This window comes from Xenopus laevis, chromosome 3S (assembly GCF_017654675.1).
Source record: "Xenopus laevis strain J_2021 chromosome 3S, Xenopus_laevis_v10.1, whole genome shotgun sequence".
In the NCBI taxonomy this organism is placed as follows: domain Eukaryota; kingdom Metazoa; phylum Chordata; class Amphibia; order Anura; family Pipidae; genus Xenopus; species Xenopus laevis.
In genome coordinates this window covers 54,134,769-54,151,265 of record NC_054376.1, presented here as the reverse complement: position 1 = coordinate 54,151,265, position 16,497 = coordinate 54,134,769, and the positions used below count along the sequence as shown (strand labels likewise).

The following is a 16,497-nucleotide window of genomic DNA, read 5'->3' as shown; positions in this document are numbered from 1 at the left end:
AAATTTGCTAATTAAATGCCAATATGATCCATTCCAACTACGTGAACTTGCACACAAAATTATATTTCACCTTTGTCTGACCAGTAAGCAGATGGACTGACAATATGTTTATTTTAAGGCTACACATTTATGTATTTAAGCAGACAGACAAGAGGGTTGTTTTCTATTCTATTTGTGGCAAAAAAAAAAGATTAATCTGTATAAATCAAAAAACAGTAAATACTCAGCAGCATCAATTCTAGAATTCAAGAAAGAATTTTGCTAATGAACAGAGAATGGCAGGTAGGTATCACAACCAAATATCCTTAACACAATTAAAAGTACAGATGATCATTTCTTTCTTGCTTCTATACAAAGTTTACTCTTTTGTCACATATAAGCCAGAAGGAACTATTGAGACTAACATCATACATTTCGGCCAAGATGCAGTTTTCTAAATGAACCTGCAGAGGGCCCTAGAATCAAAATCCTAGATGTAGTTGACTGGTGGCAGCAATGTGAAATATATTCAGCTACAGATACTAAGAGACTAACAGCTGCCAAAGCATTAAACAAGGGAGATTTTCTATGAAAAAAACAGTATGGAAAAGGTTTATTCAACAAAATACATTTCTAGGTTTATGCTTTTTTTTCAAGATAAAATAGAAATAAAATAAACCTACAGTAGAATCATACATTTTAACTTGTTCAGGGGACCACAAAAAATATATTTTATCTCCATTGGGATCAAGCTTAAGGTACTGTTTTGGTATTACAGAGAAAAAAAATCATTTTTACAAATTAAAATAATTTGCTTAACGTGGACCCTGTAAGAGATGGCCTTCCTGTAATTTGGAGCTTTCTGAAAAACTGGTTTCCAGATAAGGGATACTATCTCTGTACTTATAATTAAATATAAACAAGTGTTGGTATTGCTTTCTTATGCCTTCCCTGTGCTTTTGCTTTACCAGACAAGGGGCACTAAAGCCTAGCAGATTCTTGCATCAACCAAACCCAAGGCTGGTGTTATCCCTACACTATCAACTGGAATAGCATCAGGCCTGGGTTCCACTACTAGTGCTGGAGGGCTGTGGGAGAGCAAGGATTTTTATTTTAATCTGATTCCAGTATATTCATGTTATCCTAAAGAAATTATGATTTGGATCAACTGCTAGTTAAAAACCTTTGACCTTGCTCTGCCAGCTACGGTTAAAGTGTCTCTGGATCAATAATGCCTCCAAATACAGGCTCTCTATAAACAACAGTGGTGCTCATTTATAACCACTGGGCAAATTTGCACCTGATCAGTAACCCATAGTAACCACTCGGTGGCTGGCTTTTTTCAGCTACCTGTAGTTTGAACAGTGAAAACAAACCTTTGACTTGTTGCCATGGGTTACTGCCCAGTGTTTATAAATGAGCCCTAGTGTTTTAATTTTTCTTTTGCTCATATCTTCATGAGAAAGAATAATTACTTTAAATAAATGCAAAAGAGAACACGTGATATTGTCCCTTTCTATTATGGCTGCTTTTACCTGCGCAGGCCTGCTAAACATTAATGTGTTATTTTCATGTCTTACTCAGACAGTGGTATCATCATAAATGAAATGGAAAATGTGCTGTTACATGGTATGTCGTTCTGCCATTTTCAATATATTTTTGTTAATCTAGCAGAAATCATCTGTTTCAGTGTGCAGCATCCCCTGAATTAGACACAACTGTTAAAATGTAAATTGCTAAACTATTTTTAGATGCCAGGAGGGAGAAAATATTCCTGGCCTCTGGAAAAATGATTTGAAGCATTGTGTGATTTTGTTTATCAAGCAGCTATTCAGCCTGTAGTGGGGCCGGGTGCTTATGCAAGCAAAAGCTTCTAAGAGTGTCTGCAGCTGTAGTCCTGGCTTCCAGGTAGACTTCAGGTTCACAGCACAGCTGCCCCAGCCAGTATAAAGCATTTTAGCTCCATCTGGAAGTAAGCTGGGAAATTGATTTCAAACCACCACATTTTATTTTACGGGAAGAATCATGAAGTGCACACATACGCACACACAAACCAGTCCTGTTTTCCTATAGCAGTACAGACAAGACTGGATGCTCTATTCAGAGTTATGACTCACGAGATTGCACCTGCGCCCATGTGTTAAGTACTGCCAAATAAAAGGCCTACATCAATTTACACAACAAAGAGACCTATCCCGCAAGGCAGAAAAGCTCTCCATCTCCCTCCCTTCTGATTTGTTCTTAGCTGGAGAAATAGAGGGGAAAAAAGCCTAACTTCCTCCGGCGTACGGGGATTTTCAGTTCACGTGGATTTCTAAATAGGGATTCATTTACAAACAATTTATGTGCTTTAAAGAATAAAGCATATTTAATACTACAAAACACCCTTATAGCAATAGATTATCACAGCCATTAATGATTTTTTTCTTTGCCTACAAAACCCTTCCAACCTTTTTCATCAAAGCCCTTTATTCTCTAAGGATATATTTTCGAGCAAAGAGGGATCAACAAACTAGTTGCTTGAAAGCTTTCCTGATGCTAGGCTGAAGTTAGGAAAGGCTTAATGAAAGCTTTACAATCCACCAGGGTGTCACACTGAACATCTGACTTGGTGATTTATGCATATTAATAACCCGAGTCTTACTGAGGCAAGCTGAGCTGTACGTGTCCTTCGAATCTTAATGTCCCAAGCTCCACTGGGATTATTACAAATGTAAATTCTGAAGATTCTCTGCTATTAATCTCTGTCTGTCCTCCTGCTCGGCAACATAATGACTAATTAAACATCAAAAGACCTGTACAGGAGATCTTCTTTGACAGCTCCTGGCCCTGCTTTCCTCCCATGAGAGGAATTCAAATGACTCGAACAAGGGGGTAAAAGCATGTGATGGTGCTGCAAATCATAGAAAGGAGTCGGAAAACTAAACATCAAACATGAATTTAAACCTAATGAAGCACTACTATTGATCAAGTCATCCAGTTTATGGTCACTGTAAAAAAACTGTTAGAATAATGATCTTTATGAACTGTATACGCGCTCCTATGAGTCCAATTTATTTCCCATAATAATTTGAACAATGTAGTACTTACAGAAGAAGGCAAGCCAGGGGGGACCTTTCTTATTTTCTTTGTTTGTACAGGATCTGCACAAAAGAAAAAAAATAACGTGAGCTATATTTTTAGGATATCTACTTATGCAGTTTTGCTGCTCAGTCAAACAAATACAGGTTTTATACGAGCGGAATAAAATGACCTAACTGGTAAATGTAGCAGTGACTCCATTAGTTAGATACTTATTAGCAAACTTAAATTTCATGAAAAAAAAAATCTACAAAAATGATACATTTGATTACATCTAAATAAGGCAGATATATTCCTGGGGTCTTAATATAGTAATGTCCAAAGTTTAGTACCCCATACTCTTCCTTCTACGGAAAATGGCATATGGAAAGTTTTCGTACATTTTGCCAGAAACACCGTTCCCAAAACTGCCCGCTCTTCCCTAGAATGAGTGTTGATTAAAAGCACCTGCACTGTTAAGTGACTGTCCCCTCAAAATGCACAGTGCCACAATTTTATTCCATAGATATGGGCAAGTGTCAGGGAAATGCCTGAAATATCCCCATGTGCCATTGGCCTAAAACTGTACAAACTGGGTAGAAAAGTCTGTTTTTAGCAGCACTGCTCCATGTGTAGGTATACCAATAGAAAGACAATCTTACACTATATATACTACCACTTTTAATCACACATTCCAAGATGTCAGCACAGATATAAAAAGAAAAAAACAAAACAAATATAATTATTTTTTATGCAGAATTAAATAGCAAAACACTTTGCACTTGATCAGTGACTATGCAAAAACATGTCTTTCACCTTTATGTTTAAGCTGGTTATATAAATTGTTTTCTAAAGACCCTACTAATATGAATGCCGTGTATTATCTCTAAAGCTTTTTTCCAATCAAGGTCACTGATTTAATCTCTGGTTTCATTTTAACAAATATCCATGCTTTTCTGTTGATATGATACTGGGAGAATGTGTAGAGGACATTATATAATTATATCATCAATAAAAACAAATATCTTAACCCATTATATATATGAATCATGGACAAGTAAAAATATATCTTACATAAACTTTAGTTTCTTTATATCAAAGTTTGTCCAGCATATCATCATAAAAAGCTTACGTTTTCACTTACATCTAGGGGGTTATTTATCAAAGGTCGACTTTTTTAAACTCGAATGGTATATTACTTATGAAAAAATTTGAACGTCTAAAATTGGATTGAATAGTCCCGACCCAAAATTTTGATTGAATTCAAACGACGAAAAAAAACCCATCTAATATTAAAGGAATACCGTCATGGGAAAACGTGTTTTTTTCAAAATGCATCAGTTAATAGTGCTGCTCCAGCAGAATTCTGCACTGAAATCCATTTCTCAAAAGAGCAAACAGATTTTTTTTATATTCAATTTTGAAATCTGACATGGGACTAGACATTTTGTCAGTTTCCCAACTACCCCAGTCATGTGACTTGTGCCTGCACTTTAGGATGGAATTACTTTATGGCAGGCTGTTATTTCTTTCTTTCTTTTACTATTAAGTGCTGTTCTTAGATCTTCCAGGAAGCGGTTATCTTGTGTTAGGGAGCTGCTATCTCGTTACCTTCCAATACCTTCATGATGTGCATATGTTTTTTCACAAATGGTTGTATTGCCCATGTTTTTTCCTGAGCTCACCAATATACAATAATCATCTTTCCGTTTTTGCAAATTCACTTTGCGAAAAAATATTCGCAAATGAGATGGCTGTTTGTGTGCTGAGTGCAGGCACATTGTGCGCAAGAATAACGTTTACAGTAATTAAATTCGTAACTTGCGAAAACTGTTTTGCAAAAAATTTTCTCCGCCAACAAAGACGTGGAGTAACTCAAATGCAGAGTGTTTGCATATATATTCGCAATTTTAGATTTTCGCCACATTTAAAAAGCGCTTATGGACATTTGCAGTGCACAATTCTGTTTGCACACTCTTATCCAACTTTATAAATATAACCATGCACAGGGCAAATATATTCACTGTGCGAACCAATCTGCCCTACACAAAGTTTATAAATGAGCCACCAAGACTTCAACAGAAGCCTGTTTTCAGGCAACCAGTCCATCAGCTACTTCTACCAGTATTAGCAACATGCACAGCATTTTAGAAATTATAATGAAAATGCAAAGTCCTACTATGTAAGTAATCAGCTACAAAGATTATAATGACTAATTATGGTCTTTATAATCTTAACCAGAACGCTATTTGGCAACAGCTCAGCATAAATAGACTATTTGTAAAGTTGTGTAAAAAAGAGATTTTGTGTACTCACTCACTCTTCAGTCGCTTGGGGGACACAGGGAACAGCGTATAGCTGGCACCACTAGGAGGTAGGACACAACATGAAACAAACTAGCTCCTCCTCCGCTGGCTATACCCTTCAGCAATAGGCGGAGCCTTATCAGTTTGTACCAAAAACCGAAATAAGAAAAACTTAACTCAATAACTGTAATAACTGGTAACCATGTCAGAAAACATTGAGAGGACCTCCATCTAGGGAGGGAAGCCCTGTGTCCCCCAAGCGACTGGAGAGAAAGAGATTTAACGGCGAGTACACAAAATCTCCATCCATTCTCCATCATCTGCTTGGGGGACACAGGGAACAGTGGGGACATTCCAAAGAAGTCCCGATATCAGGGCGGGAATGAGGCCCTATGTAGAAATAGCCACAGCGGTTCGGAGGACATTCCTCCCGAAGCGTGTGTCAGAGCTGCAAAGTGTCAAAATGATAGAACTTTGAGGAGTGGATGGAAGTCCACCTGGCATAGCTGGTCCGCCGAATATTGAATTCTGAAAATCCAGGATGTGCTCATCCGCCTGGTGGAATGGGCTGTAATTCTCAATAGAGGATTCAGTCCCTTGGCAGTGTATGCTCATTGGATATTCTGCTTAATCCATCTGGAATGGATGACTTTGGGTTGGCTGGGGAAGGGCAGAACGTTGGGACGATGATCTCCTCAGGGCCGGATTTACATAGTGGGCGCCCCTAGGCCCACTGCCGTTTGTCGCCCCTGTCCCCTCCAGGGGGACAGGAGCAATGGTGAATGGCGCACGGGAAATTTAAAAAATGATTATATCACCAGTGCATCCCCAGTGTTTTGAACCAATGTGGGTGTGGTTGGGCAGCATGCCGCCCCCCTAAAATCCTGCCGCCCTAGGTGGCCTTTCCACAAATCCAGGCCTGGATCTCCTGATTCAGGAAACTACCTTTGGCAAGAAGAAGGTATCGTTCGGAGTACTGCCCTATCGTGGTGAAAGACCCAGAAGGAAGGCATACACTATAATGCACTGAGCTTGTATACGCGTTTTGCTGATGCAATCTCCAATAGGAAAACTGTCTTCCAAGTGACCCACTGGATGGAGACCGAGGCCATGGGCTCAATCTGTGTTTTTTGTAATGCCCTTACGACAAGCGACACGTTGGTACTGGCATACTGATCGGGGGGGCTCACGTGAGCTACCCCTTGAAAAAAAAAAAAGTTTTAACATCAGGTAGAAATTCTAATCTCTTCTGGAACAGAACTGAGAAGGCTGACACTTGAGATTTGAGCAATCCAAGGGGTAGGCCAATGTTCAATCCTTCCTGGAGAAATTCTAGCAGATTTGGTAAGGAAAAAATGAATTTTAGCTTGTGTCGTAGACACCATTCTTGGTAGGTGATCTATACTCTGTAGTATGTTTTGGCCAAAACAGACTTTCTTGCTGCCTGCATTGTACCTACTGCTGCACTTGAAAAACACTTTTTCTTTAGAATTTTAGTCGCAAGAGCCCAGCAGTCAAGCTTAGGCTTGCTGGGTTTGGGTGCCGGATTGGACCTTGAGTTTGCCGGTTGATAAAATCTGCCTCCCAGTTTTGGAGGCCTGGAATGTAGATGGCTGACAGCTGGCTTTGGTGGTTTTCTGCCCAGTGATATATGAGGTTTACATCGTCCAGGGCTCCTCTGCTTCTTGTGCCTCCCTGGCGATTTATGTAGGCTGCTGCCGTAGAATTGTCCGACAATATCCTTATCGCTTGTCTTGCTAGATCCTTTTCCCAGTGGATTAGCCCCAGGCGGATCGCCCAGATCTCCATCAAGTTGATTGGAAGTTGGCTTTCTTCCTGGGACCACTGACCCTGCTCTGGGCTTCCGTTGAGAACTGCTCCCCATGCAAAGGGACTTGCTTCTGTTGTCTACAGGTGCCCCTGCCCCTGCCCACAGAAAGATAATGGTACTGTAGCCACCAGAGGAGAGAATCTCGGGTTCTGCTTGATTTTTGTAGTATAGATTTTCTCTTCTAAGATGCCAAAATGTTCCACTGAAGTTCCCTGAGATGATGTTGAGCAAAGGGAACCGCTTCTATCATTGACACCATTACTTCCAGAAACCTCATGCAGGTTTTGGCTGAGTGACTCTGCCTCTCCAGTAGCGAATTCACTAGTGATTGTAGGCGCAAAATCTTCTCCTGGGGAAGTGATATCAGACTGCTCAGAGTATTGAATTGCATCCCCAGGAATATCGTTGATTGGCTGGGGATCAAGGAAGACTTTTCCATGTTGATTTGCCACCCTAGGTGCTTTAGCTTGGGCATGGTGAAGAGGAGGGAATGGTAGGCTTCCATGAGGGAAGGTGCCTTTATCAGTAGTTCTTCGAGAGGGAGGATGTAGGTCCCCTCACTCCGGATTACAGCCATGGCCGCCGCTGCCCCTCGCGGGGCTGGAGTTAGACTGAATGGGAGGGCTGTTAATTGAAATGCTGGTTCTGAAAGGCAAAGCGTAAGTATTTCTGATGGGGAGGGAGATTTGGAATGTACAGATATGCATCCTTTATGTCGAGGGAAGCCAAGAACTGATCCTTGTCCATTGCTTTAATAGTGGATTTGAGGGATTCAATTTTGAACCTTTGCGGCCGAATACACTTGTTGAGGGCCTTGAGCTCTAGTACCAGGCGTACTGACCCGTTCTTTTTGGTACCACTAACAGGTTTTAGTAGTGGCCCCTGAATTTTTCTCCCGCTGGAACTGGGATAATTACTTCCATGTGAGGTTGTTGACCATTTCCTGAAAAACGTTTTTCTTGGTCGGTTCTTGAGTAAACCTGGACATAAAGACCATGAGAGGGAGGAAAATTCTAGGTGGTAACCAATCGTCACAACCTCAACCAGGAGTCTTGTGTGATTATGAGTATCCGTAAAGTGTCTCAGTCTTCCTCCCAAGGTTATGTGGTCTGACAGAGAGGGCATCCAGTCATACTGAAACCTGTCCGCCGGTCTAGCGGAGGACTTATGCGTTTGCCATGAAGATCTAGGCTTGCCTCTAAAGCATCCTCTGCCTGAGGATGGCTGTCGTGGAGGAGATGACCTGGTGGTCTTATTTTCTCTACAAAAAGAGGCGCAAGCCTTTGGTTGGGGTAGGAGAGAACTCTTGCCCCCTGTAGCTTGGCTAATGATCTTGTCAAGATCAGAGCCGAAGAGGAAAGTTCCTTTAAAGCGCAGGGAGGTTAGTGACTTTTCTTGATGAAAAATCTGCTGACCAGAGCTTCGTCAACAAGGATCTTCGTGCTGCTACCGATAATGCTGATGTACTGCGAATCACTAGAGCAGCATCGAGGGAAGCCTCACAAATGTAATCATTTGCCTGCTTAATCTGGAATGCACATTGGGAAAACGCGTGACGTGGTGCTCCTACGAGAATTGCTTGCAGGAGGGAGTCAATCCAAGACTGAATAGCCCTAACCCAGGCTGTGGCTAACACTGGGTGGAGCGAGGTCCCTGAGGCGGGAAAAAGGGGTCGAAGGAGACCTTCCAATTTCTTGTCCATGTGGTCCTTAAAAAAAAGGCATCTTGAACAGGGAGGACTGTGTTCCTGGAGAGTCTGAAAACAGGGGCATCCATGGAAGGTGGTGACGACAATTTTTCTACAAGGTCAGATGAGAAGGGGTAGAGGTTTAGGAATCTACGATTTGCCTGAAAACGTCACTCTAGCTTGTCCCTATTTCACTTGATGAGTGTCTTAGAGGTATCCAGGTTGTCTCCTGGTTCCTGCAGGTTAAGGGTCTTTGAATGAAGGAGTCTACTGCCTCAGAGGAAAACTTTGTGGATTCCTCCCCCTGTACATCAGAACTGTGGGACAATTATCCTTCAGAGAGGTAAAGTTCCTCCTCTGGTTCTGTCAAAGGTGGAGAGAGGTTTCTCAACACACCTTTACTTTCCTCATCCGAGGAAGAAGGAGCTCTGCTCTTGGAAGTCCTGGGTGTACGATTGCCTAGTCTAGTCAGGAGCTTATCCAAGGATAGGGCTAACTTTGGAATAACAGTGGCGAGATGTGCTACCCATTCTGCGCTCCTACAGCTGCTGGAGCTTCCTGAGGGGGGGCTGTTTCCCCCCATGGAGCCTGATCCTTCGGGGGGTGACAGGGCCTGAGATTTCAGGACTGTGGTCCATTGGCTTACAGGCCAGGAGTTGACTGAGATAGCTGCCGGCCCCCAGGAAAAAGTACCTCACTGGATTCCTCGGACATGGTGGGAGGTTACTAGGTGTGAGGGGTAACCAGAAAATAATGCTCGCATGACCAATTGTCTCACTTATGTTATATTTAAGAATGTTTTTATTTATTTATATATCTTTTATTTATTTGATTTTTTTTTTTTAGCTCCTCCTCTGGTAATGTCTATGAGGGGGATGTAACACCCTCTAGTCGTTTTTTGCTGAGCCGAGGGGTCGGTCTGGCACTTTGCGGGTAGTGTGAGGAGAGATAGAGCTCCTTTTCCCTAATGCACAGTTAGAAGGGCGCCTACGCTATGCCCAGACATCTAAGTAAAGAGGGTGGACTCTTTGATCACTTAGCCTCTCTTTGGCTATAAATTGTGAACTCTTTCACTGCACTGTGTTTCCTTGTGTGGGACCGAAACGATGATGGATCAATAAACTTTTTATTTTTTATCTCCATTTGTTTTTTTTACAAAATCCTGTGAGTGCCATCACTTTATACCATATATATATATATATATATATATATAGTTCAATATGAGACACCTGCACTCTATCCTCTGTAGTATATATATATGTAATTTTTTTTTCCCATTTCTTACGATTTCACAAAGAAAGTAAATTAGGAATACTGGGTAAAGTACAACTTATGGTTTCCTATAATAACAGACACAACTAACCAAGTGCAGGTGTGTCCTGTAAAGGCCTCCGACGTGAACCAGATGCCGAAAAAGGAAAGTAAGGGGTACCAGGTTTTCCTGAGGATGGAAGTTGTCCAGAGCTCCCAAGTCCAATATCTGCTCGGATGAGGCCAGGCTGTAATAAAGAATGAACACTGTGTTAAAAAGTATGCGACATACAAAATAATAAAGAATAAAATAGTTGAACAAAAACAAAATAAATTTTCACTTTAGATAAGGATCTCTTGGTTTTTCATCACAAACAATAGACATTTTCTAGTTTTGGATCATACCAGAAAGTCACTTCAGTATTGATTAGACACAGAGATGCTTATATATTATAACTGTTCAAATTTTCCCCTAGGCAGTAAACCACTATAAGCAATTGGTTATCATCAAAACACTACAAGTAGAATAACAACCAATTACAGGGCATTATTACATTATCAGAGTTGAATAAATAAATATCTGCATTAAGGGCCATTTTGTTATCAAATTTGCACGATTCATGCTATTTGTTAGAAGAAGAAAATAAAAGAAGTATTTCACTTATGACCTTATAATAATACATGCATTTATATGGGTATTTCATAAAAAATAAAAAACTGAAGAAATAGCAAAAAAAAAAAAACTGGTCTTATCTTATATCTATAGAACACCCTATACCCCAGCCCTTTGCAGAGGTAATCCATAAAATAAATACTTTTGTAATGGCAAATGCTGCTTCCTGTATGCCAAATGCAGCCATATAAGAGCCTCTATTTTATTTTATAAAGGAGATTATTTCATATTGGGGTTAGGGCACACAAGTTGTTTTGTCTCTCTATGCAAATTTTCCAGGAGAATTAAAACTGGCTCACAGATATGCTGGGAATCGTAGGAGAAAAGTCTATGTTGGCTTTGGTAGCTATGGCATAAACAAGTGGTTTTCACCTCAAAGCCATGTTTTAAGGCAGTAAATGGGTATATGAGGGGCACTTGGTTCAGACATGTCTAAACAGTGGGCCAGATTTAAAATAAGCATCTGCAGAGACAAAGCATAAGAAAATCCCCTTATAACATATATTTTAGAAGTCAAGACAGTAGGAAAAATATGGAACGCTGCCTTCACTGGTGTCTATAGAGCAGGCACCTCCTCATATTTTAGTGTTACATTTCATGTATGAAAACCCTTTTCTTGTTTATCAGATCCCATGGTGAGTGCATGCCATTCATTGGGCAATTCCTGTTTTAGGGGTAAAGAATCACCGGCACAACGTGGGTATTTTTAGCAGGGAGAACCCTTGCTCGTTTATTGCACATGCTTGACAAAGGGGTTAGGCCCTGAAATGTTGCATCCACAATAAACAAGCAAGGGTTCTCCCTTCTAGAAATACCCACGTTGTGCCAGTGATTCTTTACCCCTTCACATTGAATCCAAGGTTGCCATTTTTTTCCAATTTCTGTTTTACCAATGACATTATATAATAGGCAGTTTTGAACAATGTAAACATGCAAATTTAAGTTTTAAAAGGCAATTTATATCTGCAAAGAGAATGTGACTTTTTTTAATAACAGTATGTTGACACAGGCTCTGAAAAGCTATGCAGGAGTATAAGTATACATACATCACATAATTATCAAATTAAAACACTAGCTTTCAGTTCACTTCAGTAGGTGAAATCTTTTGACTTTACAAAAAGGCCAACAATTAACTTACCATATGATTAGTCAAAAAAAAAAACTATTAATAAATAGAACTATGGAGCTGACTTTTGTGGCAAATTGTCTGCTAACCCTTCAATAAATGGCGCCCCATCGAGTACACATCAGTAACTTCAGTTTTCTGAACATGTAAATGAACAGGGGAAAAAAACAGATGTGAAGGGAAGATTTCATCTGCCACCTGGTATCAATGTTCAATCTGCACTGCCACAACCTAGGCAGCTGATACAGTTTGCATGTGGCAAAATCATTTTTTAGTGTAAAACATCACCTGTATATATGCTGAAACATATGTATGGCAAGTTATAAAAAGTCCTGCAAAACCATATTCACCCGTGCAAGCTTGTTTATACAGTAAACTCAAGGAGAGTGGCTCAGATAAAGATAATATATATCATCCATATAGGAATCGGTACCATGTACCTGCCTTAATTCCCTTTACTCCTCATTGTACAATTAACCAGTTATTTCTTAGTTTTTTCCTGTCTGCAAACAACACACTATAGTTTTGAGTTAATGACAGATTTCCCCATTTACATCTTAGAAACAATAAGAAAGAAAGCTATTTTGTAGAGTGAATTTTATAGGCGAGACTGTTTCCCTTAAATAGAGGAAAAACACTGATATGAATAAAAATTGCTTCAATTGAAGCGCGTCGCTGCTGTATATAAACAATTTGGCTGTCTTTTGATATCCCAAAATCAATGTCACTGATCCTTTGTATTGATTTACCGGTCAATTTTCTGACAGCCAAAATACATTATTGAACAGTAATGATCCTGTCCTGAGGGCCTCTACAGAAAAGAATATACAAAGACCATATTGCCAGTGGGGTTTTAATATCATTCAACATTGTTTGAAAGACTTCATTTTACTCATCAGTCTGTGTTTGTCACAGTCCCACCTACATTTTTTTTGTCTCATTAAATTTAAGTCCCATCTCCCACACATATCTAATTTCTGAAGCTAAATCACTCGCAGCCTTACTTTCCATTCGACATCAGTTACCTGTTTTTATATAACTATATTATATAACTTCATAATTTTCATACTTACGTCTATAGGGCATGAAGGTAGGCAGGGAGTGATAAAATGAGCTTTGCATGAAACAGCCCTACTTTAAAGGAATTTTACAGTATAAAAATAAAAAGTGGGTAAATAATTAGGCTGTGCAAAATAAAACATGTTTTCAATAAAGTTAATTAGCCAAAAATGTAATATATAAAGGCTGGAGTGACTGGATGTGTAACATAATAGCCAGAACACTACTTTGCTTTTCAGCTCTCTTGGTTTCCACTGATTGGTTACCAGGCAGTAACCAATCAGAGACTTGAGGGGGGCACATGGGTCATAACTGTTGCTTTTGCATCTGAGCTGAATGCTAAGGATCAATTGCAAACTCACTGAACAGTTATGTCCCATGTGGCCCACCTTAAAGTCGCTGACTGACGCAGAGTTAGAGACCTGGAAAGCAGTAAGTTGGGTTCTGGCTTTTACTTGATAAAGGGCGCGTGTGGCCCGAAACATGTTGTGTTTGTAGTTGCAAATAAATCACATTGTAGCAGGTATTCTGCTGTTTAGATTGCTCTCCTCATTCATCTGATTGAATCTATTATGTTAGACATCCAGTCACTCCAGCCTTTATCAATTACATTTTTGGCTAACTATATCATAAACATTTTTTATTTTGCACAGCCTGTCTATTTATCCCGTTTTCATTGTTCCATTAAGGTAGCTATGCAGAGATCCGCTCATTTCTCAACCTCATCCACCTCATATTGTTCTGATCCTATCGTGTGCAGGATCTCAATAAACCAGAATATTAAGCACATTTTGCTTAGCTGCTGACTTAGTCTTTCACCAGCTTATATCGGCACGTGTTTGGCCACCTTTAGAATATATTTATGGCGTACCCTAAAAATACACTAAAAGAATTTAGTTAGTACAATAGTGATCTAAACTGGAGAGGACTGCTCTAAATTCCCTAGGATGCCAGTAACACCTCTTGGTTTTTAAAATAAGGGTATTCTTGCATTTTAATGTAAATCACTTAACATTGCAATTCTGTTAGTTGGCAATTATGATCATGTTGCTTAAATGATCCTATACTAAGGACCTCATTAGATAGTGATGTGAAATACAGTTGTTACAATTTCAAGAACAAAGAAGTCTTGAATGAGTAATCAATAGCAACTGACAGAGGAAAGACGTTAATTATGATCCTCTCTAGTGTTTTGTCTCAGACATGGTTTCATTAAATGCTTTGTGCTAACCTGTAAGCATTCAAGTCATCCTTCGTGTGTCTGATCACATATTCAAACCTTTATGTCTCAATACAAAAAAACAGTACCTGTATCATCTACTTTCATCTGGATAGTTAAACTGCGCTCATCAGTAATAAATCACTTACTTTTTTAAAATGTATTTTATGCTTGGTAAAGGGTTGACATTTTAATTACTATCTCTTCATAAAGTATCCAGCATGCTTAAGAAGATAATGACAGTCATCTATCAATTGCATTGTGTCAATGCAATCAGACTAATATTGCATGCAAGGATGCTACCTAGGGTACAGAGCTCTAAAGCTGCTGCACAGAATACACAGATGCACAGTACCAGACGCAGCAACAGAAACATTTTTTAAACATGGCAGTTACATCTCAACCTAACAAGATGTAATGATCTGCAACATGCTATTATAGGCACAAATGGTGCAGCACAAAGGGCACAAACTTATGTCCCGCGGGATACCTTTCACATAGCTATGGCAACTGACTATGCAGCGCAAACTGTAGTTGGCATCCTGATGTTATTTTTCCCTCAACCCCTCGTGCATTTGTATTAAACACAAATGAAGTTAAAGCATTCAACTAATGCTGTTTAAAGCAATTTATTCAGCCAATTTTACCCCAGTGAATATAATGTTTTGGGCAGTCAGTACCTCCCTTTGTCAGGTAACCGTAACATATTCATAGAGGCCTGCATCTGGCCTTGGGTAGTCAAAGACATTAAAGAATAATTGATCATTTACTCCATACAATCAACCACTAACATACTTGTTGGTTTGTAGCACTTTGGCTAATCCTGCAGCAGATTCTTGATTTAAACTAATGAACTTGTTCTGCTCGATTTTCTTTCGGGGACTCCAGTTGCCTGCCACACTCCAAATCCAGGCAGGCTAATGGACATCTTACCCTACTGTGTGTGAATAAAATAGGGACCTTACAGTGTAAGCTCCACTGGGGCAGGGACTGATGTGTATTATGTAAAACAATATGGAAATGTGTCGGCACTATACAACAGGTAATACCTCTGTTTATTCCAGGCCAAAATTATTTTTAACTTTGATCCAAAACTATTTAAATGAGGGAACAAAGCAAATGAGATTAAAAACTACATGTTATGCTATCAACAATAGAATAATTCAGTGCCTTGTAGGGAGAAGCATTTCCAGAGAAGAAGAATTTTACCATACCTCCCAACTGTCCCGTTTTTCACGGGAAAGTTCAGATTTTGACAGCACAACCTGCAGTCCCAGATTGTTACTAAAATGTCCCAGAAACTGTGACTTGCAGTTTAAATGGCAATTCACCTTCATTAGCAAAACTGTAATAACACATGAAAACCACAGATATGTGTTCAAACTTTCATAACCTGCTAAATTTTGTTAAATGGACATGGTAATCAGGGGGTGTGGCCACTAAAATGGGTGCGGCAAAAACATTTCTTTTTGTCCCTCTTTCTGGTTCCAAAATGTTGAGAGGTATGTTTTACAGTAACCAACTTCTAAATGGCAATTAAATGCTTAAAGAAGTTGCAAAAGGTCGGCCTCATGCTTCGAGGTTTGCCAACAGATAAGGGAAGGTGTGAGTGAGCTCTACACTTGTAAACTATGCTGCTTAGAACCTAAGGTTCCATGCTGCCTGTAAAATCCACTTAGCATAACAGGGTTTGCAAAGAATGGGCTACAAACCATCATTGACAGATGTAGTTCTACGTTACTTTGGTGCTTGATGTCAGTAAATTTCTCCTGAGGTAGTTGATTTCAAGACCACAATTTACAGCCATACTATATTGTTCAGTTGGGAAATAAAATATTTACTCCAAATGAATCTGATAAAGACAAGTTTTGTGCCTGAAATCTCCAATGTGACTACAGAGCAGTGATCTCCAACCAGTAGTTTGTGAGCAACATGTTGCTCACCAACCCCTTGGATGTTGATCCCAGTGACCTCAAAGCAGGTGCTTATTTTTGAATTCCAGGCTCGGAGGCAAGTTTTGGTTGCATAAAAACCAAGTGTACTGCCAAACAGAGTCTCCTGTAGGCAACCAGTCCACATAGGGGCCACCAAACATAGGGGCCACCAAATAGCCAATTACAGCCCTTATATGGCACCCCAGGAAGTTTCTGCATGCCTGTGTTGTTCCCCAAATCTTTTTATTTTTGAATGTGGCTTACAGGTAAAAAAAGGTTGGGGACCCCTGCTATAGAGCATGTTCCCATCCATCCACACTTTATGGGGGTTATTTACTAAACTTCGATTTTTTTTTTTTTTTTTATAAAATC

The 16,497-nt window shown here is 39.7% G+C and overlaps 1 protein-coding gene across 6 annotated transcripts in view; it reads right to left on the bottom strand.

Annotated features, from left to right (window-relative positions):
* The window catches only part of tcf12.S (transcription factor 12 (HTF4, helix-loop-helix transcription factors 4) S homeolog), a 136,467-nt gene that overhangs the window by 41,216 nt on the left and 78,754 nt on the right, over positions 1–16,497 (bottom strand). For all 6 annotated transcript variants that reach the window (XM_018255465.2, XM_018255467.2, XM_018255468.2 and 3 more), the window contains exons 7-8: positions 10,227–10,362; positions 3,070–3,122 (exon numbers count right to left, since the gene is read on the bottom strand). In XM_018255465.2, the coding sequence (XP_018110954.1) occupies positions 3,070–3,122; positions 10,227–10,362 (189 nt within the window). The remainder of the gene's footprint in view (positions 1–3,069; positions 3,123–10,226; positions 10,363–16,497) is intronic.